General features: G+C 41.1%; 4 protein-coding genes across 4 annotated transcripts; 2 read left to right on the top strand and 2 right to left on the bottom strand.

Annotated features, from left to right (window-relative positions):
* Positions 1-10996: 10996 nt before the first annotated feature.
* IFT52 (intraflagellar transport 52) lies at positions 10997-13098 on the bottom strand. The gene is made up of 3 exons (XM_017240310.3): positions 12815-13098; positions 11860-12505; positions 10997-11801 (listed from the first exon to the last, which is right to left on the bottom strand). Exons 1-3 carry the CDS (start codon positions 12925-12927, stop codon positions 11256-11258), a joined length of 1305 nt encoding a protein of 434 aa, XP_017095799.1. The 5' UTR covers positions 12928-13098; the 3' UTR covers positions 10997-11255.
* A 138-nt stretch (positions 13099-13236) lies between these two features.
* COX5B (Cytochrome c oxidase subunit 5B) lies at positions 13237-14605 on the top strand. The gene is made up of 3 exons (XM_017240312.3): positions 13237-13414; positions 13872-14045; positions 14231-14605. The coding sequence occupies exons 1-3, from the start codon at positions 13333-13335 to the stop codon at positions 14335-14337; spliced, it is 363 nt and encodes a 120-aa protein (XP_017095801.1). The 5' UTR covers positions 13237-13332; the 3' UTR covers positions 14338-14605.
* A 291-nt stretch (positions 14606-14896) lies between these two features.
* Positions 14897-17068, bottom strand: Trmt6 (tRNA methyltransferase 6 non-catalytic subunit). Its single transcript, XM_017240309.3, has 2 exons — positions 16028-17068; positions 14897-15973 (listed from the first exon to the last, which is right to left on the bottom strand). Exons 1-2 carry the CDS (start codon positions 16995-16997, stop codon positions 15630-15632), a joined length of 1314 nt encoding a protein of 437 aa, XP_017095798.2. The 5' UTR covers positions 16998-17068; the 3' UTR covers positions 14897-15629.
* On the top strand, positions 14957-15611 carry COX5BL (Cytochrome c oxidase subunit 5B-like). Its single transcript, XM_017240311.3, has 2 exons — positions 14957-15140; positions 15201-15611. The coding sequence occupies exons 1-2, from the start codon at positions 14957-14959 to the stop codon at positions 15482-15484; spliced, it is 468 nt and encodes a 155-aa protein (XP_017095800.2). The 3' UTR covers positions 15485-15611.
* Positions 17069-17460: the final 392 nt, after the last annotated feature.

The raw sequence follows: 17460 nt of genomic DNA, 5'->3' as shown, positions 1-17460 counted from the left end.
CAATTCAGCGAGCACAGATACAGAATGGAAGAACCTATAGATACCAGAACCTACAGATACAGATACAAATACTAGCAAACTGCAATACAATCGTATGAATTTTATTTTTAAATCTTTAATTTTGTGTGCTAGTTAAAGCTGTAAATTATAAATTGAGGTGTCTTTTTAATTTTTAATAATTATTCTCTTAACTTTATTTAATATCTGTAATCTTTTCAATTTAAATGTCTTAACAAAACCTTTGTTTTAATTTATTTTTTTACGAGTTTCTGGCCATCAAGTTGGCAGCTCATTAAACAGGCTCCTAAGGCTTCCTGGAAGCCAATTTTTGAAACCTTCCACGAACGGATCTGTCTCGTACTCTCCTTGTTTTTTATTTTATTTTTTTTTTTTTGTATTTTGGCCAACCCAATTTGGCAACACTTGATTGGGCGCCAGGCAAAATGTCGACTCGCATTAGTCTGACCAATTTTGGGATATTACGGACAGCTCCAAGCCGCTGGTCTTTAGCCAAAAAATCACAGCGCAGACTAGAAGACCCACAGTGCCAATATTATCTTCGACAGAGCTCGAACTTTTTTTTTTTAAAGAAATTTGTATTTTTTTTGTTGTTGTTGTTGTGGACTGGCGTCTGGACGACGACGACAACGATCTTGGAGCAAGTTATCCCTGCACGGCTGAGCGCATCGCGACAGTTGTTAACGTGTTTAATTAGCCCTGCAAATTCAATGAATTGCGACAGTAACAGTTAGGCTTAACAACACAACCCCGTGTCCCCAGTTCGCAGTCCCCCCAGTTCCCAGTCAGGCTCCCTCCATCCCCGTCCTGGGGGCACTCCCTTACCAAATATTTGTTCAGCCATTTTGAATCCTGTCCTTTTTGGAATCCGTCTCCCAGGAATCCTCCCCCAATGGAGTGGATTTTCGGACGCATGCGCCCAGAAAAGTGCTCAACGTTCCCTTTTTTTTGGGGGAATGAGGATTTGGGGGTTGCTGGTTGTAGTACATATATATAGATATATATATGGATGTCAGGGAGGCGTTTTCCTAATTTTATCCGACTTTAAGCTGTAAACTGTAGCGGCTTTAAATTGGTTTCTGAGTCGGAAGGAATTGGCAGGCATATGGGCGCGGCGGTTGCTTCCAAGGCACGAGGAAATCATTAGTACTATGCATGGCCGTGGGCTTGGAGTAAATTATAATTATATTTCAAATAATTGAACAATGAGATAGAATTAGATATTACAAGTCTAGGGCTCCTTTTTGGTTATAATTATGATAAGATGTTTAATTGGAATTCAAAGAATCAAAGGTAGTAATGGGATAATGTTTGCTTTAAACAGGTAATGCTTTTAATTGAGATAAATAGTCTAACTAGATATTAGCCAATAAAACATATATTTCTTACCCTTTTCTTTTCATTCCCAATCCTATTACTTACTCCTTCATTTTCCACCAATGTGTGGTCAGAGAAATATTTTCATTCATAAAACTCGAGTGAGGGCTTTGGCTGGGTAATAGGATTATTCAGGCAGCACACACGTGCTCAATGTCAGTGGCTCCCAACTCCAACTCCATCCCCATCTCCAACTCCAACTTCGAAGTCCAACTTCAACTTCAGCATCCAAGCATCCAAACCAGATGAAAGATTGGAGAAGCTCAGTTGGTCGGGTTTGTGAGTTAAGTGCAGAAATGCATTGGCAATCACTGAACGTCGAGGTCTCAAATGCTCGCTGCCTTTTTATAGCCTTGGCTCTTATTATTAGTGACGGATTTCCGAGTCATTAGACAAAGTTATGTCTTGGACCACCGCGTCTGTTTAAGCTACTTAAATGCGCCGCCCACAGTTGCCGAAGATTGGAACTGGAATCGCCGCCCCTGGCCTGAGCTCCCTCTCGGCCAGAACGTGACTTGCTCATGTCGCAATTGACAGGCGTCAGCTTTGGGCCTTAAACGACTCAGCATTTAATAAAGCAAATAAACTGATAAATGCCAACGATTGTGGGTCCCAAATGCGAGACATTAATTTACAAATCTGGGGGGGAAAGCCTTTCTTTCTTTCGCTCGAACCTGGGTCACCCACGCCACTCGGACACAAATCAATAACTTTATTATACAAAAACAAAAAAGACCCAGCAGGAGTATGGGGATACCCCAACCTACTGAGCAGTGCCCAGAACCCAGTGCCCAGAGCCCAGTGCCCAGACCCTTGTGGCTTGTTTTACGAGCTGAAAAGCGTCTTGTTTAACTGGCCGGACAATGAGCGCCCGCTGGGCGCGTTAAGAAAAAATCACTTGGCATCGGAGCTGGCGACAGTGAGGAGGCAGATTCCCCCCCCAGGAACCCGGATTGGGACGGAAAGAAGCGTAGGGTCCTCCTCTCGCCATGTGTTGTTTGTGTTGGTATAATTTATGGGCAACGGGTACGCTCCAAGCGCCAGTTGACAGTAAGTCACCAGCGGGAAGAGCCAGTCGCCAGCTGCCCGGATGAGTCAGCGTTGAAAAGTGGTGGGTTTTCAAGGGTTAACCCTGCGGAAGAGGGGCTACAATTACTGGAGGAAATACCTATGACAACTATCCAGAACTATGACAACTATTAGATAACTTTCAAAGCTCAAAAACAAACTGATTTTAGTCAGAAGTCTACTTGACAAGATGAGTAATTATCCGACTTTAGAAAGTCCTAAAGTTAAGTACCTTAGTTCTTTATAGTAAATTTATAAATTGTTTATTTTATTATGTTTGGAAGAACCCTTAGTTATAATTAGTTTGTATACAAATAAACTATTCCTTGTAAAAACTAACTCAAATAAACCCCAACACCTGTTGCTTCTAACATTTCAAACATTCAACTCTCGAGAAACCCTTTGTCTTCCTTCAAGTCCATACACCCCATTGTTGTTATTATTATTTTTATTATTATTATTGGTTTTTGTTATTATTGCAGCCCTTATGATGTCTTGTTGTTGTTGTCCTCAACATACACCTATCACATTGAAGTTTATTGACTTTTGTATAGACATTCTCGGCTATGGATTTGGCTGATGTTTCTTTTTTGTTTAGCCGCGGGCAATGTAAACGGCGCCAGATTTCGATTTCGAGACACAATATATATACACTTATGTATATATATATATATATATACATACAACTGGTTATTTTCTGATAGGGTCAAGTGTCAGACATTGTCGTGAAAAATATTCTAGGGAGGTAAAGGAATCGGGTTAGGAGTAAGCAAATTATTGTAATTACAAGATAAAAATATAAAATTTTTATATCTTATTGTTAGGTAGTAGTATCTTTTATGTATTTCTAGGTTCATACAGTACATGCTTTAAAATAAAGAGAGTATCTTCTAAAGGAGAAAACTAACGATATTCATCACAGAATTCTTTCCTTATAATATAAAGATAAGTGAAACCCCTATAAAATGATTAATTCTAGAGTCTTCAAACACTTTCCAATCAAACATTCCTCCGCAATTAACCAGACTGTGATGTGGTTTGCCGAAAACCCTACCATAAACCCCAATTAAATATGTAAACCTTGGTCAGTCGAACCACCCCCTGGATATGCATATCACGGACATTCCGAGATTAAGCGATAAACCCGAATGTTTGATGACCCTTCCAGCCAGCACGGAATGGGAAATGGGAATGGGAATCCAACACTCGACATATCATCTTCTTGATGGGCTCCATCAGTGTCAGGGAGTCGAGAGATCTTGGCACGTGTAAACGACACCCAAATTAGAGGGAGATTATTTAATGGTTTGTCTGGCATTTTGCCTTATCTGTGACTTTTCGGAGAATTCGGTCAACCTGACCCGCGTCCGGAGTTTGGAGTCCGCAAGCCGGGGACCCTAAGGAGCTGTTGCTACCACTGCAGTGTGATAAGCTTATCAGCGATAAATCGGGTCTGGACCAACCCAACCGCCTTCTAGCCAGCTTTGTCATGTAAATGCAAACCGATTGGGCTCCAAAATCAATTTCGAACTTGGCGCCAGCCTAATGAGGAAAAAGCAACAAACCCAGCAGGTCCTCCCCACCTGCCCCAACGAGCCCCGCTAAAGCTCAGTTAATTAAGTTATAAAAATTATAGTTTATGCATACGATTTGCATTTTTATAGAGCCCCAAATATAACGTGCACCGATTTGATTTATGGAACAAGTCTCGAGACCCCACTGGACCCACAGTTCCCCCCCACCTCAGTACCTTGCCCCCGTGGGCGGCTAGAAATCTGACAAATTGCTAGGTGTGACTTATAACATTTTTAGGTGACGACCATTCAGATATATGTTCGTTTAATGGAGATAAGCCAGAGCTTTTCCTCTCTCACACATCTACGGTTTCAGAAGGGACTCGGATGATTTCGAAATGTCAGCATCATGGCGGATTCGCGTGTGGCTCTTCGCCAAAAAAAATAAAGGTAAAACTAGTAAGAAAAAAAAATGTGGCATGAATGCTATATAAAACCATAAAAACCGCAAGATCAGCGGCATATCAGTGAGGTACAGGCCAATGGAAAAATCACTGGTCGCTTTGTGAAAATAAAAAAGTTTAAAAAAACTAAAAATTCAGTGAGATAAGAGCAACGATGGTGGGGAACCTTTGGAGTTAAATTGATGGAACCCCTTGCCGAAATGAGGATTTTCATTTGTGGCCACTAACGATGTATATATCTCCGCCAATTTGCATTCGATCCTCAAGAGGAACACCTTAAAAGATTTGTGGGATGTCAACATTAAATGATGATAATCGTAATAAGTTTTTTAGTGTAAAGTAACATCATATAATGTTATAAATCTAAGACAAAGTTTCCCAAAGAAAAGGTAAAGGTGTGGCGGTTAATTCAAATTTTAAATAGCTCCCGCCCTTTGAACCCTATGCTTTTATTAACATTGGTAATACTAATTTGGTATTAAAGATTATCTAATCCAGAAGGCCATGACTTCTTTTAGCTCCGTTTTCTATAAAAGGCTAGCATTTTCACATTCTTGTTCAGTTTCCTTAGAGGCCTCCAGTAGGAGGTTCTCAAAAAAACTCACCTCTTATTTTCTTATTTTTTTTATTTTTGTTTTATTGTCTCATTTTTAATGACAAGTCAGTTTGTGTGACAACGAAGCGTAGTAAAGGCTCAAACAGTGTTTTTCTGATATTATTTTCGTTATTATATTTTATTTGTATTTTTCGTTTTTTTTCGAAGAGGAGGAGTCCGAGGAGAGCGGACTGCTACTTCCGTCGGTCGATTAGTACTCCCCAGTTAGTTTTCTTATTTTTAAATTATTTATTTTTTTATTTATTATTGTTGATGGGCATCCGCTCTCCAGGATCTGTAAAACTGCGAGAAACTCGTGGACATCGTTCATACTCGCGTAAGCATGGACGGTGCTATAGATCTGCTATAGATGACAGCAGCAGCTTATTTTTATTTTCGTTTTTTTTTTGTTTTAAATAGAATTCAATAATAGACTTAGTATCCATTTGAAAGGTACTGCCCCACAGATCATAAATATGTAACCGTTTTTTTATTAGTCCACTCGGTTCAGAAGTTATTCGCATTCAATTTTTATAATAAAAATTAAATCATAACACTTATTTTCAATATTTTTAATAAAAATTGAATCATAATTTTTATTTTTTTTTTTAAATAAAAATTAAAAAATAATTTTTATTCTTAATTATTATTATAAAAATTGAAAATAAGAGTTATATTTCAATTTTAGCAATAGAAATTGAAATAAAAGTTTATTGTGTTTCTGGATTCACCGTTAAAAAATGGTATATGTGTCCTTTTCCCACTCCCCACAAAGGCTTTTATACTTAAATAAAAATGCTGATTTGATTTTTCTTCTAGGTTTTGTAATAAGTTTACAACTGAATAAGAAAGAAGGCAATTAATAAGATTGAAACGTTTTTAAGATATAATTCTAATAAATTCAAAAACAAGGAAAGCTAACTCTCGGTGGGAAATGGGGTAATCCCATATATGGCCCACAGGGATGGCTATATCTTCCGCAATTCTCATCCGATTCTCAAACGGAGTACCTTAAACGATTTCTAAATCGAATCTGCACCATTCTGCATCAAAATCCAGAGACAACATATTTTTTTGATTTTTTGTCCATTTTTCATGATGGGATCCCTTGAAAATGGGGTTTTCCCCTATAGGGTGCACTATGGTGGCTGTATCTTCCCCAATTCTCATCCGATTCTCAAGCGGATTACCTTAAACGATTTCTAGATCGATTCTGCACCATTCTGCATCAAAATTCCGAGACAAAATATTTTTTTGATTTTTTGTCCATTTTTCATGATGGGATCCCTTGAAAATGGCGTTTTCCCCTATAGGGTGCACTGTGGTGGCTGTATCTTCCCCAATCCTGATCCGATTCTCAAGCGGAGTACCTTGAACGATTTCTAGATCGATTCTGCACCATTCTGCATCAAAATGCTGAGACAACATATTTTTTTGATTTTTTGTCCATTTTTTATGATGGGATCCCCTGAAAATGGGGTTTTCCCCTATAGGGTGCACTGTGGTGGCTGTATCTTCCCCAATTCACATCCGATTCTCAAGCGGAGTACCTTAAACGATTTCTAAATCGAATCTGCACCATTCTGCATCAAAATCCCGAGACAACATATTTTTTTGATTTTTTGTCCATTTTTCATGAGGGATCCCTTGAAAATGGGGTTTTCCCCTATAGGGTCCACAGTGATAGCTGTATCTTCCCCAATCCTGATCCGATTCTCAAGCGGAGTACCTTGAACGATTTCTAGATCGATTCTGCACCATTCTGCATCAAAATGCTGAGACAAAATATTTTTTTGATTTTTTGTCCATTTTTCATGATGGGATCCCTTGCAAATGGCGTTTTCCCCTATAGGGTGCACTGTGGTGGCTGTATCTTCCCCAATCCTGATCCGATTCTCAAGCGGAGTACCTTGAACGATTTCTAGATCGATTCTGCACCATTCTGCATCAAAATGCTGAGACAAAATATTTTTTTGATTTTTTGTCCATTTTTCATGATGGGATCCCTTGCAAATGGCGTTTTCCCCTATAGGGTGCACTGTGGTGGCTGTATCTTCCCCAATCCTGATCCGATTCTCAAGCGGAGTACCTTGAACGATTTCTAGATCGATTCTGCACCATTCTGCATCAAAATGCTGAGACAAAATATTTTTTAGATTTTTTGTCCATTTTTCATGAGGGATCCCTTGAAAATGGGGTTTTCCCTATATGGCCCACAGTGATGGCTATATCTTCCCCAATTCTTATCCGATTCTCAAGCGGAGTACCTTAAACGATTTCTACATCGATTCTACACCATTCTGCATGAAAAAAAATTGGGATATATGTTATTTTTTGTTTTTATTTCCATTTAAAAATGGCGTTAAAACATTGACGGCTATATGTCAAAATTGATGGGCAAAACCCTGTTCTGCCAGAGCCAGCTGCCTTATCGGGCCAACACGTTTTGTATTTAAACGCTTTGTGGCTACCAACTCGCAGGGGTTCGGAACACGGACCTCGGACCAGGGACCACTCCAAATTCACTCGGATCCTACTGGAAGGAACACCCATTTAACAAGTCAGCCCGTGAAGGCAAAACCATAAATATTGGCAATTTAACAGAGTCAACAGTATGGCACTCGAAGGCACACAACGTTGGCCAAAAGACACAGTGGGTATAATACATCGGAAGGGGGGCTGGAAATGGAGGGGGAGTTTTTGGGGCTGGGAATTCTGGATTGGGGGTCCATAATACACCTTGTCGTACACGATCCTTATCTCTTGGAATTTCTCGTGCGTGTCTGGCGTGCCAAAAAATATAAAAATAAAGCACAAGGAACTAAAGTTAATTGGTATTCAACGAATAGTGGATATACTAAATTGAATTTTTGGAGAAAAAGGTAGTAAAGGAAATAATATATTTCTTAAAGACCTAACTCTATAGAATCATAGTTAAAATAAGATTACAAACATGGTTTCAAAAGCATTTTTAGAAGAATCCTTTTGGTTTAGAATTTTGTCCACCTCTTGGCCTTTGTAATAGCCATGATACCCTTGGCAGAACTTGGGCATGTGATAGCCTGGTCAGGAGCTGTCGCTGTCGGTTGCCGACTTTGGCAACGGGAATGGAATGGAGTGCGCGTGAAAAATTAGCCGTGGAAATGCGTGTTGTGTTTGTTGTTATTGTTATTGCTGTTGTTCGTGTTTTGGTTGTTAATTTTTTTTTTATTTTTCTTAAATATACATATATATATATTGTTTCTTTGTGATGCTGTGGCTTGTCGCCATTTTTTTGGTGCCTGGGTACTAATAAGCACAACAAGCTCATAAAATTTCGAAAGCAACTCAGTGTGATTTTATTTCATTTTAAATTGTACACGCGCTTCGATCATTTCCCACTCATAGGTGTGAGATATTTGACTTTATTTTTGTGTCATTTATTTAGCATTTACATGGATCATTAGAGCTTGTTGTACAACGGCGACTTAATGATAAATTAATAACAATGCCAGAACATAAAAGACAAGCTTTCTATTTCACTGATGGCCCCAATGTCCCCGCCATATAGACATTGACAGGGCCTCACACCATAATGACAAAAACAACATTAATAGGAAAATAAAAAAAAACAAGAAAAAGTCAAGAAGAACAACAACAACGATGTCAACAAAGACAAAGAACCAGACTAAGAAGCGTGCCAAAGACTAACTTTGGGTCAACGGCTGCTTAAGTCGTTTAACCCTGTTGTGAGCTCGAAGGTTAAAAAAGGCACACAGGTTAGGTAAGAAAAAGCTCTAAAAATTTAAGTTTTATTATGAAAAATTTTGTTATTTTTTAAGACTAACATCAATGTAACTTTTAAATCGTTTAGAAGAAAAAAGTCGAAGCGATTTAAAAAAAAGCACATACTTTCAAAAAGGAAGTATTTTCAAAAATTACTTTACAAAGCCTTTTATTATTAATTTTCTTAAATTTTAATAAAAAAACTTTCAGGAAATGAATTTTGCTATTTTTAAAACTTCATTCCTATATTATTACACATTTTTAATAAAAACCTTTCTTTCAAACTTCTCAAAAGTCAACCATGGGTTAAACCAAATCTCTGATCTTAACCCATCTGTCCTGCTAATAGATTGTTACATTCTCTTTATACGAGACTGGCCCTGAAGACCTCCCAAGCCCCCGGCCACATCGAAGATGAACCTACACATCCCCCACCTCGGCCAGCTGTGAGGCAGACGTGTTGTTTTTTATGATTGCCCATTTTTGACAATGAATAAAAATTATTATAGTGTCGCACGTTTTGGTGGCTGTAATTTAATTAAACTGATGTCGCGACGACCCGCATCACGGTGTGCTCCATGAGGGTTTTCCCGGAATTTCCCCCCTCATACAGGTGACAAATGTCGGCCAGTTTGGGGAAAGTAACTAATTTATAAAGCCCATCTCGCGAGATTCTCAGCTGGAGGGCGGCTGACTCTGAAGAAAGGATGCTCAAACAAACCTCTCTCGAAAAGTCAGGACTTTATCCGAATGTTTGAACTGGACGCTGGGCTGGAACGGAAGTGCTGCAAATACAGCTGTTGGCCAAATGGATTTGTTTGGTAAACAAAATCGAAATGAAATCGTTATCGTCCTTCGACAGACAGACAGTGGCAGCGAGAAAGTGGAGTGGGAGATGAGGATGGGTAGCCGGGAAAAACTTGTGCGGCTTCTGGCCGTGAGCCTGTGAACCTGTTTTCATAAAAAAAAAGAAGAACGAAAGAAAAAATGCCGACTGAAACCATGAATGAACTGCAACTTGGACATTGTCACTGTCAATATATAGAAATGCACTCAAGGTAACTTCCTACTTGTCTCGTATCCGATTTCAACCTAACCTCTTTTACACCGACAGATTATTGCGCCCCCGTAGCCCTCCACCCTCTCCCCATTATTGACCATATGCTTCTCGGCTTAACCGTCCAACCTTACCTTATATTTAGCGGTCAGCACAAGAGACACATAAAAGCCAACAACTACATGCAGAAATAGCAAACAAAATGGCGGACATCCAGTGTTGGAAGGGGCCAGAGTAGGGGGCTCACTGATGGACTTCCCCGCCACCTTCAATATTGATTGATTGAACCCGTCTTTGTGTCTCGTGGAGCTACAACTTATGGGTAATTTCTGGAAGACTGTTTTTTGTTTGGCCTTTGTTTATAAAAAATTTGTAATTCAAACATTTATTAATTATTCCAGAAACCCAGGGTAGGGCCTACCTATTTACATTAAATATTATGGATGTATGTTTTAAAAAAAGATAAATGGTTGTAAGGTCTTTAAATATTTTATGCCAATAACTTCTTATTAATAGGAACTTAAAAGACTTGAATAAAGGTGAAAATATATAAATTCAATTTTCTATAATCTTGAAACTCTATTTAAAAAAACCATAAAACTAAAAACAATTTTTTAGTATACCCCCAATAATATTACTAAAATGTTATTCACCAACAACTGCTTAAGATATCCTGTATCCTGAAAAACTCTAGAGAATTGCGTTTTCTTTATAAAAAAACGTTAGTCTTTTTAAAAAAGAATTTACAACCGTCAGTTGCGCAAGAGTTTTTTTTTAAGGACACTATTGTGCGGCCCCCGGGGACCTTAGATTGATGACAGCATTTGTTGTGACAAGCATTAACTAGCGGTTTCACACACTAAATATCCGTCCCCCTGCCCATCCCCCAGGATTCCGAGGCAATTAGCAGCGGAGGAGGAGTGAGGCTTCCCCTCCAGAAAAGCGGAAACAAATTGTTGACACCTAAAACGGAGGGGCTACTCGGGGTGTGTTTTCTGGAACATAGGATGTGTTGTTGGGGAGGGTGTATGGACACCTCTGGTGTATGGGGAAATATTAATACTAATAATTAATTATGTTAAGTAAACACAAATTTTAGTACTAAACGATGGGAGAGACGCTGCTAAGAACAGCTATATAGCTTTACTTCCCACAGGTTTTGGATTTCCCGCGCACCAAAAATTGTCTTCGATGAAACGGAGAACTTATAGGAGCGTTGGTTGCACTCGTTCGAATACGAGTCGCCAACATGTTTACATAAAACGGACTTGGTTTTCCATTTTTTTTTTATAAATATATGTATGAATATATATATTTTGTATTCACAAAATTCTGCTGATTGGCCCGAAAAATGTTGCGCGGAATGTGCCGCTCGACCGGTAACTGGAGAGCACCTCCTAATCCTCCGCATACGGCCTGTAGCTGGCTATCTGCCGGGCCACTATGTTGAGAATCTCGCGGGCGGCCATATCTTGTCGCTCGTCCACAATGGCCGTAATCCGGGCGCACTCCTTAACGTAGTTCTCCAATTCCCGCTGGTTGAGAGCCCTGCGCTGGGGCTCCTTGGACTGCAGGGCCTGCAGACACTGGCCCGTCATATGGGCCAACTGGGAGCGGGCTCCACTGAACGTCTCGTCAAGATCGTACAGCTCCAGCGGCGGAGCAGGCGGTTCACTGAAGATGGGCGGAAATGTGGCCAACTGGAGACTGGGCAGCGGTATCTCAAACTGCGGCTTGATTATCTTCAGGGGCTCGTACTTTACGTGCAACTGCTCGTAGGTGTCCATTACGTCCTTAAGCAGCCGATTACTCAGAGAACATAGATTCATGTCGAACATTTGCTTAAAGTCCGTCGGCATCTCGGAGCCAATGGAGTCGATCAGGCAGGCCTTGGGCATGTCGGCGAGGAAGGCCAGGTCCGTAAAGTTCTTGTTGTCACTGATCTGAGGTTGGAATTCAACATTATCTTAATGAATAATATAAAAGAGGTCCTCTACCCACCTCCACATCATTAAAATCCAAATGAGTATAGCTGATCTCCTCTCCTCCCAGTAGCTTCAGCAAATACTCCAACATGGCATCGTTGGTTTTGTCCTGTAGATACTTATCATGCCAAATATATCCAGAGCCCAAAGCCAGAATCTTGCCGCCTTTTCCATTGGTATAATACCCAGCCAGGGGACGATTGAAAGGATATACCACGGGACCAGTGGTCAGTAGGACATTCGCTGGTTCGGAAACATTCAGAGTAGCCCCGTAGGGATATTGAAAGTGTATCTTGTACTTCTCGTCGCTGAAATCGTAATCCACTTTTTCTATGTCCAGTTTTAGAAGGTGTCTCCACATGGACTCGCACACCACGCCTCCGCCAACGGTACACTCCTTGGGATGAAAATTCTTGTAGTAATGGGGTCGCACCACGTTGTCCCCATTGATGTAGATTCCATACTGCTCCAGGAAGAAGTTAACATTGGTATTGAACTCTGCCTCTCCACCTTCGCCCAGGAGCACCAATAAACTGCCTCCTTGCACCTCTACATAGTGCTTCAGAACCTCAAACTCGTCCTCGGTAAACCGATCCTGGGGACCGGCAAGGACGAAAACTTTCACTTTTGCCAAGCGCTCCTTTCTGAGTTCAGCATCGTTTCTGGAGGATATTTTTAACAAATTTATATTTCTTTAAAGCTTTAAGATTTAAAATTTCAATGAATTAAATACTAATTGTTATTTTTTATGTTTTAAAATAGTACACTTCTAACTTTTACAATCCGAAGCCTTTAATTTTTAAAAAAGTTTAAGAACCAGTAACAAACACTGTAAAGTTGTTCAGTAATACTTATAAGCGTAATATTTCTTTAAAAATAAGTATAAACTAAAGATATTTATATCTTTTTAACAACTTTGGACGTTAAAAAGCAATTTTAATAATTAAAATTTTAAAACTCTGTGATCTTACTGTTCGACACTCCAGTTGACCTTAAGTTTGCGATGTAACATCTTGTAGTTGTCAGATAATTGAAAACGTTCATTTTTAGAAGTATCAAAGCAAATAACCGGCTTATTAGACATTTTTTGTGGCTCTTAAACGTAAATATTTATTTCTTTGTTTTGGCCCAATGAAAATTTTTGGTTGCCGGGCAACTAAAAGCTCCCTCTAGTGGAAACTAGATTAAATGTATAATCCCACTTTCCTACACTTTTAGATATCGATATCGATTTTTCCTTAAAATTAAAATGCTTCTAAAGAAAAACTCACTGTTAATGACTGCAAAATAAAGAAAACTAAGCTATTTCTTACCTATTAACTAAGATTTCCTTTTTATAAACTTTATTTTATCAAAAATCGATTACCTGCATGTGATATCGATGATGACATCGAGGAACTTCCACCTCTAACTCTCGCTGTGTGAAAAATTACGAAAGAATTTTTGGTGTTCACTCTTAAGACCGACCGAAATTTTCGCAAAACGAACAATGGCATCGATCTGTGGACGCATGGCGATTCGTGCCGCCGCACGCCAGAATGTTGCATACACGCCCGTGCGTTTCTGCAAAAGTAAGTGGAGAAATTCAGGTGGAAAACTCCCCGCCAGCTGAGATGCTTTTCCCGTCACGTTCGCCTTTTCCGCACGGGATGGGAGACGATTCGCTGCTGGAATTGCATAATAGCCGAGTGCGTCGATCTCAAATAAGAACCCTACCATGGCTGCTTGCATGGAAAGATGCAGTTTTCGCGAATGGAAAAGTGCGGAGAGTGCGAGGTTATGTAATAACTATGCGCAGGGAAATGTGTCTTGTGCACGGCTGCGAGGCGTGCGGGGGAGCGCTTCGGAGTTCGCACCTACCGGATAGGATCACTCTAAGATTAATGGCTAATGACACTCTCATGACGCATCTACTACTTCTGGGGCGTCTCTGATGTTTATGTAACCAGCTGCTATTTTTTTTTGCTTATTTGCCACTGGCCTTATCAATTTATGAGCTAATATTCACCATTTCTCTTCCTTGCACAGTGATGAACGATCCATTGGAGCACGCCACCGGTATCGAGAAGCGAGAGCTGCTGGCCAAGGCCGCTGGCAACGATAACCCCTTCGACATGAAGGTCTTCAAGCGGGGAGCCGGTACCAAGGAGAACCCCAACCTGATTCCATCGGCCTTTGATGCCCGTATTGTGGGCTGCATCTGTGAGTATACCTGGACAAGATTGGGACAAAAGAATAGCACAAAAGCGGATATTTTAAAGGCTATAATTTTATAAACAATTAAGGAATTTGTAAACAAAACAAGAATGCCTTACTACCACTATTGTGCTATTATTTTATCCAAATTCTTATGAATATATTGATTAAAACTTTAATTTCCTCCACAGGCGAAGAGGATCAGACCTACGTGCAATGGATGTGGCTGCAGAAGGGCAACCAGAAACGCTGCGAGTGCGGACACTGGTTCAAGTTGGTGGAGAAGGCCGCTGTTTAAAGTTATTATTAATTAATTAAATAAACCAATTAATAACAAAAACACAACAACCACTATTAAGCTAAAAGTCATCCAATTTAGCTGCCCAAATAAAACAAACATCAATCCAAAACAAAACGTAACCTAAACCAAGAAAAGATCGGGTGGCCGCAGCTTCAATTTTCGGTATTTCAGTTTCGCCTGTTTATTTTTTCCTAAGGAGAGGAGAGAGATGTTTAATTATACACTTAAGTGAACAATAAAGGCAACCAAGTGATTTCGAGTGAAAGTGGAAAGAGTTCTTTGGGCGAAGAGGCGGCTGAAAGGATAAACGAATCTAATTGGAGAGTCTTATTGGCCATCAAGGGCCTATATGTAGTATAAGGAAAGCTAGTTTAGATTTTAGGTTAAGGTTGCAGTTCCTTTTTTTGAAGTCCTAGTAGCCTTAGTAGTCCCAATATCGTTTCCAAACTTTTCTTTATAAAATCTAACAATCCAAGTAGGCTTTGAAAAAAAAAAACCAGGAAGTGCCCTCGCCCTTCATACCTCAGATTCATTCCAAAACTAGACCTGAAAGGGAACAGTACTTCCCAAAATAATATTTTCATCACAGAAAATCGGAGAAAACAATTCTGAGAAAATGTCGTCGTACATTTCGCGTTGGCTGAAGGCTCCTTCCGCCTCCAAGCGTCTCATCTCGCATTTGACTCAGCGCGAAGGTAAGCTCAGTTCCCTGCTGCGTCGCCTTGGATTGCAGCCGCAGTCGGGTGGCAATGCAGCAGCAGGACCGCGTCCCATCTCCACCACTCAGGTGCAGAAGTCTGGTGAGTCAAAGGTGTTTTGTTTCAAATCTCTACCACGCTAAGGCCAATGATTCCCATCAGTGCTCATTGATGATGATGAGCTGGTGACCGGTATTCAGAAACGGGAGATTCAGCTGGCCAAGCAGGGATGCACTGATCCCTGGGGCATTGGCCGGGTCGTTCGTCGTGGCTCTGGACGCGAGAATGATCCTACTGTAGTGCCATCGGCTTTCGATCACCGTCTGGTGGGCTGCATCTGTCTGGACGACCGCTTCGCCAAGTGGATGTGGATTGAGAAGGATGAGGGGCCGAAGCGCTGCGAGTGCGGCCACTATTTTGTGCTTAAGAATGTTCCCGGAATCTAAAATCCTTCTGATGCATTAACAGAGCGCTGTATACTCGAAACAATTCACACTTTCACACCATCGTTACACACTCGACATACCCAGGGACGAAGGGACATTAAACATGGCATGATATTATCGAAACAAACGCTTACATTTATTAAACCTATTTTAGCGTGTAGCCCGTCAGCAGGTAGCCACTGTTCCCGCTCATGTTCACCTCTGGGTGAGTGCGGTTCGGCAGGATTTGGTATGTGCGCAGCCAATTGGAAGTTAGATGCAGTCCTGTCACCTTTCCGGTTGCCTTCAGCTCCATGTACGTCTCTTGCAGGAGCTCTTTGCATGTGCCGAACACCACCACGGGTCGGGACGGCTTAACGAGGGGCAGCAGCGCTTCAAGAATGTTGGACGGATGCTCCTTGGCGGCCAGTACTAAGCTGTCGAATTTGGCATGCATCAGAGCGGCGGCTTTCTTATTTTCCAACTGCCATCGGAGGGGTCCTTTGGGCCCTGAAATGTGTACCATAATTATGTACCTTCCAACTGAATATGGTCTCTACTTACCATTTTGATTGTCATCTAGCTTGGGCTTCTTGGTGCTAGGTTCAATGTTCTCTGGTTGCTCTTCCGTTGGTGTTTCCGGCTGAGTTTCCTGAGTCTCCACCTCACTGGGTTCCGTCGCAGGTACCTCCGATTCCTTAGATTCTCCTCCCTGATAGAATTCCCTCAGAACGGAGTACAGATTTACGGAAACGCACCTCTGCTGTTGTTCTAGGGGCAGTTTAAGCGCCAAAAGAGCCTGTTTTTGTGGCACATTTCCAGGACGCATGTGCACTAGGGTTCCCTCCGTTCCCGCTCCGATCGAGTTCAACATGGCAGCCGGCAAAAGCCCGTTGGTGCCGCTTTCGTAAAGGAGATAGCTTCCAAAGCCGCAAACGCCCGAGTAGGAAATGATTTGTGAGAGCGTGTCCACTCGGATGCCCATTATCTTCTCGGCATCCTGTCTGTAGAATATGTCGACCAACAAGCGAATGGTAGGCTGGCGGATTTGGACAAACTCAAAGTACTTCTTCTCCTTCTTCCGCAGGTACTTCTCCTGGGAGTACTCTGTGCGGGCATGGAAAGTCTTCGAGTTCTCCACCAGCTTTTCGATGATCTTGCTGGATCCATTGCACTCCTCCCGAAGCTGTTCAATGTCAGAGGGCTTGAGGGCCTGCGCCTCTCCGTCGTCGCAGATATCCCGGTTGTCGGCTCCGCTGCTGGAGATTCCCAGCAGTTCCCGTGTGCTCCGGAGCTCCGTCTCGCTGCACAGTTCAAGGGCGTGCTGGCGCTGGGCCCCCCGTTTACCCGGTTTCGTCTCCTTGACGCACATTTTGAAAGTAGAGCCATAGGGCTGGTCCAGCAGGGATTTCAGCTCGAGGGTTTCCTTTCCCAGCGTGGCCGTGGTGTCCAGGCTGCCGAACTTTTGCAGTTTCGTGTACTTCTGACGCTGGATGACTATGTAGTCGCCCAGCTGTATGCTGGGGGTGGACATGGTGGCGAATCTCTGTTATAATTTTATAAACAACGTGCTTCTCTTGAAAACAACGAAAGGCCGCCGAAGAGATGGCGGAAGCAGTGTTGTCTTTTTAGCTATAATCGAGCTAATTTTTAATTATTATAACCAGAGCTTTTAAAATAGTGAAAATAGGTCTCACTCGTGCTTGTTAATATAACTATATAACTATATACATAACAATATAACTATAATTATATTACTAAATAGAACTATACAAAACTCAACCCATTTTTAAGACCTTTCGGGTTCACTTAAGATCGTTTGCTTTGTAAAAATTAAGCAAGCATTCTTTAAACTTTATACACAAATTGTATATAATAAATTTTCTTTTGTTATTCATTAAAGATTATGAAGCCCTCTGTGCAAAAAATTTAGTTCGTCTTTGCATATGGTATACAGCAGGCTTTCAAAGATGAAGCGTCAATTACGTATAATTAAT

Source organism: Drosophila bipectinata, chromosome 2L (genome assembly GCF_030179905.1).
Source record: "Drosophila bipectinata strain 14024-0381.07 chromosome 2L, DbipHiC1v2, whole genome shotgun sequence".
NCBI lineage: Eukaryota > Metazoa > Arthropoda > Insecta > Diptera > Drosophilidae > Drosophila > Drosophila bipectinata.
Note: the sequence above shows the minus strand (reverse complement) of the source record. Positions and strands in the feature narration are given on the sequence as shown.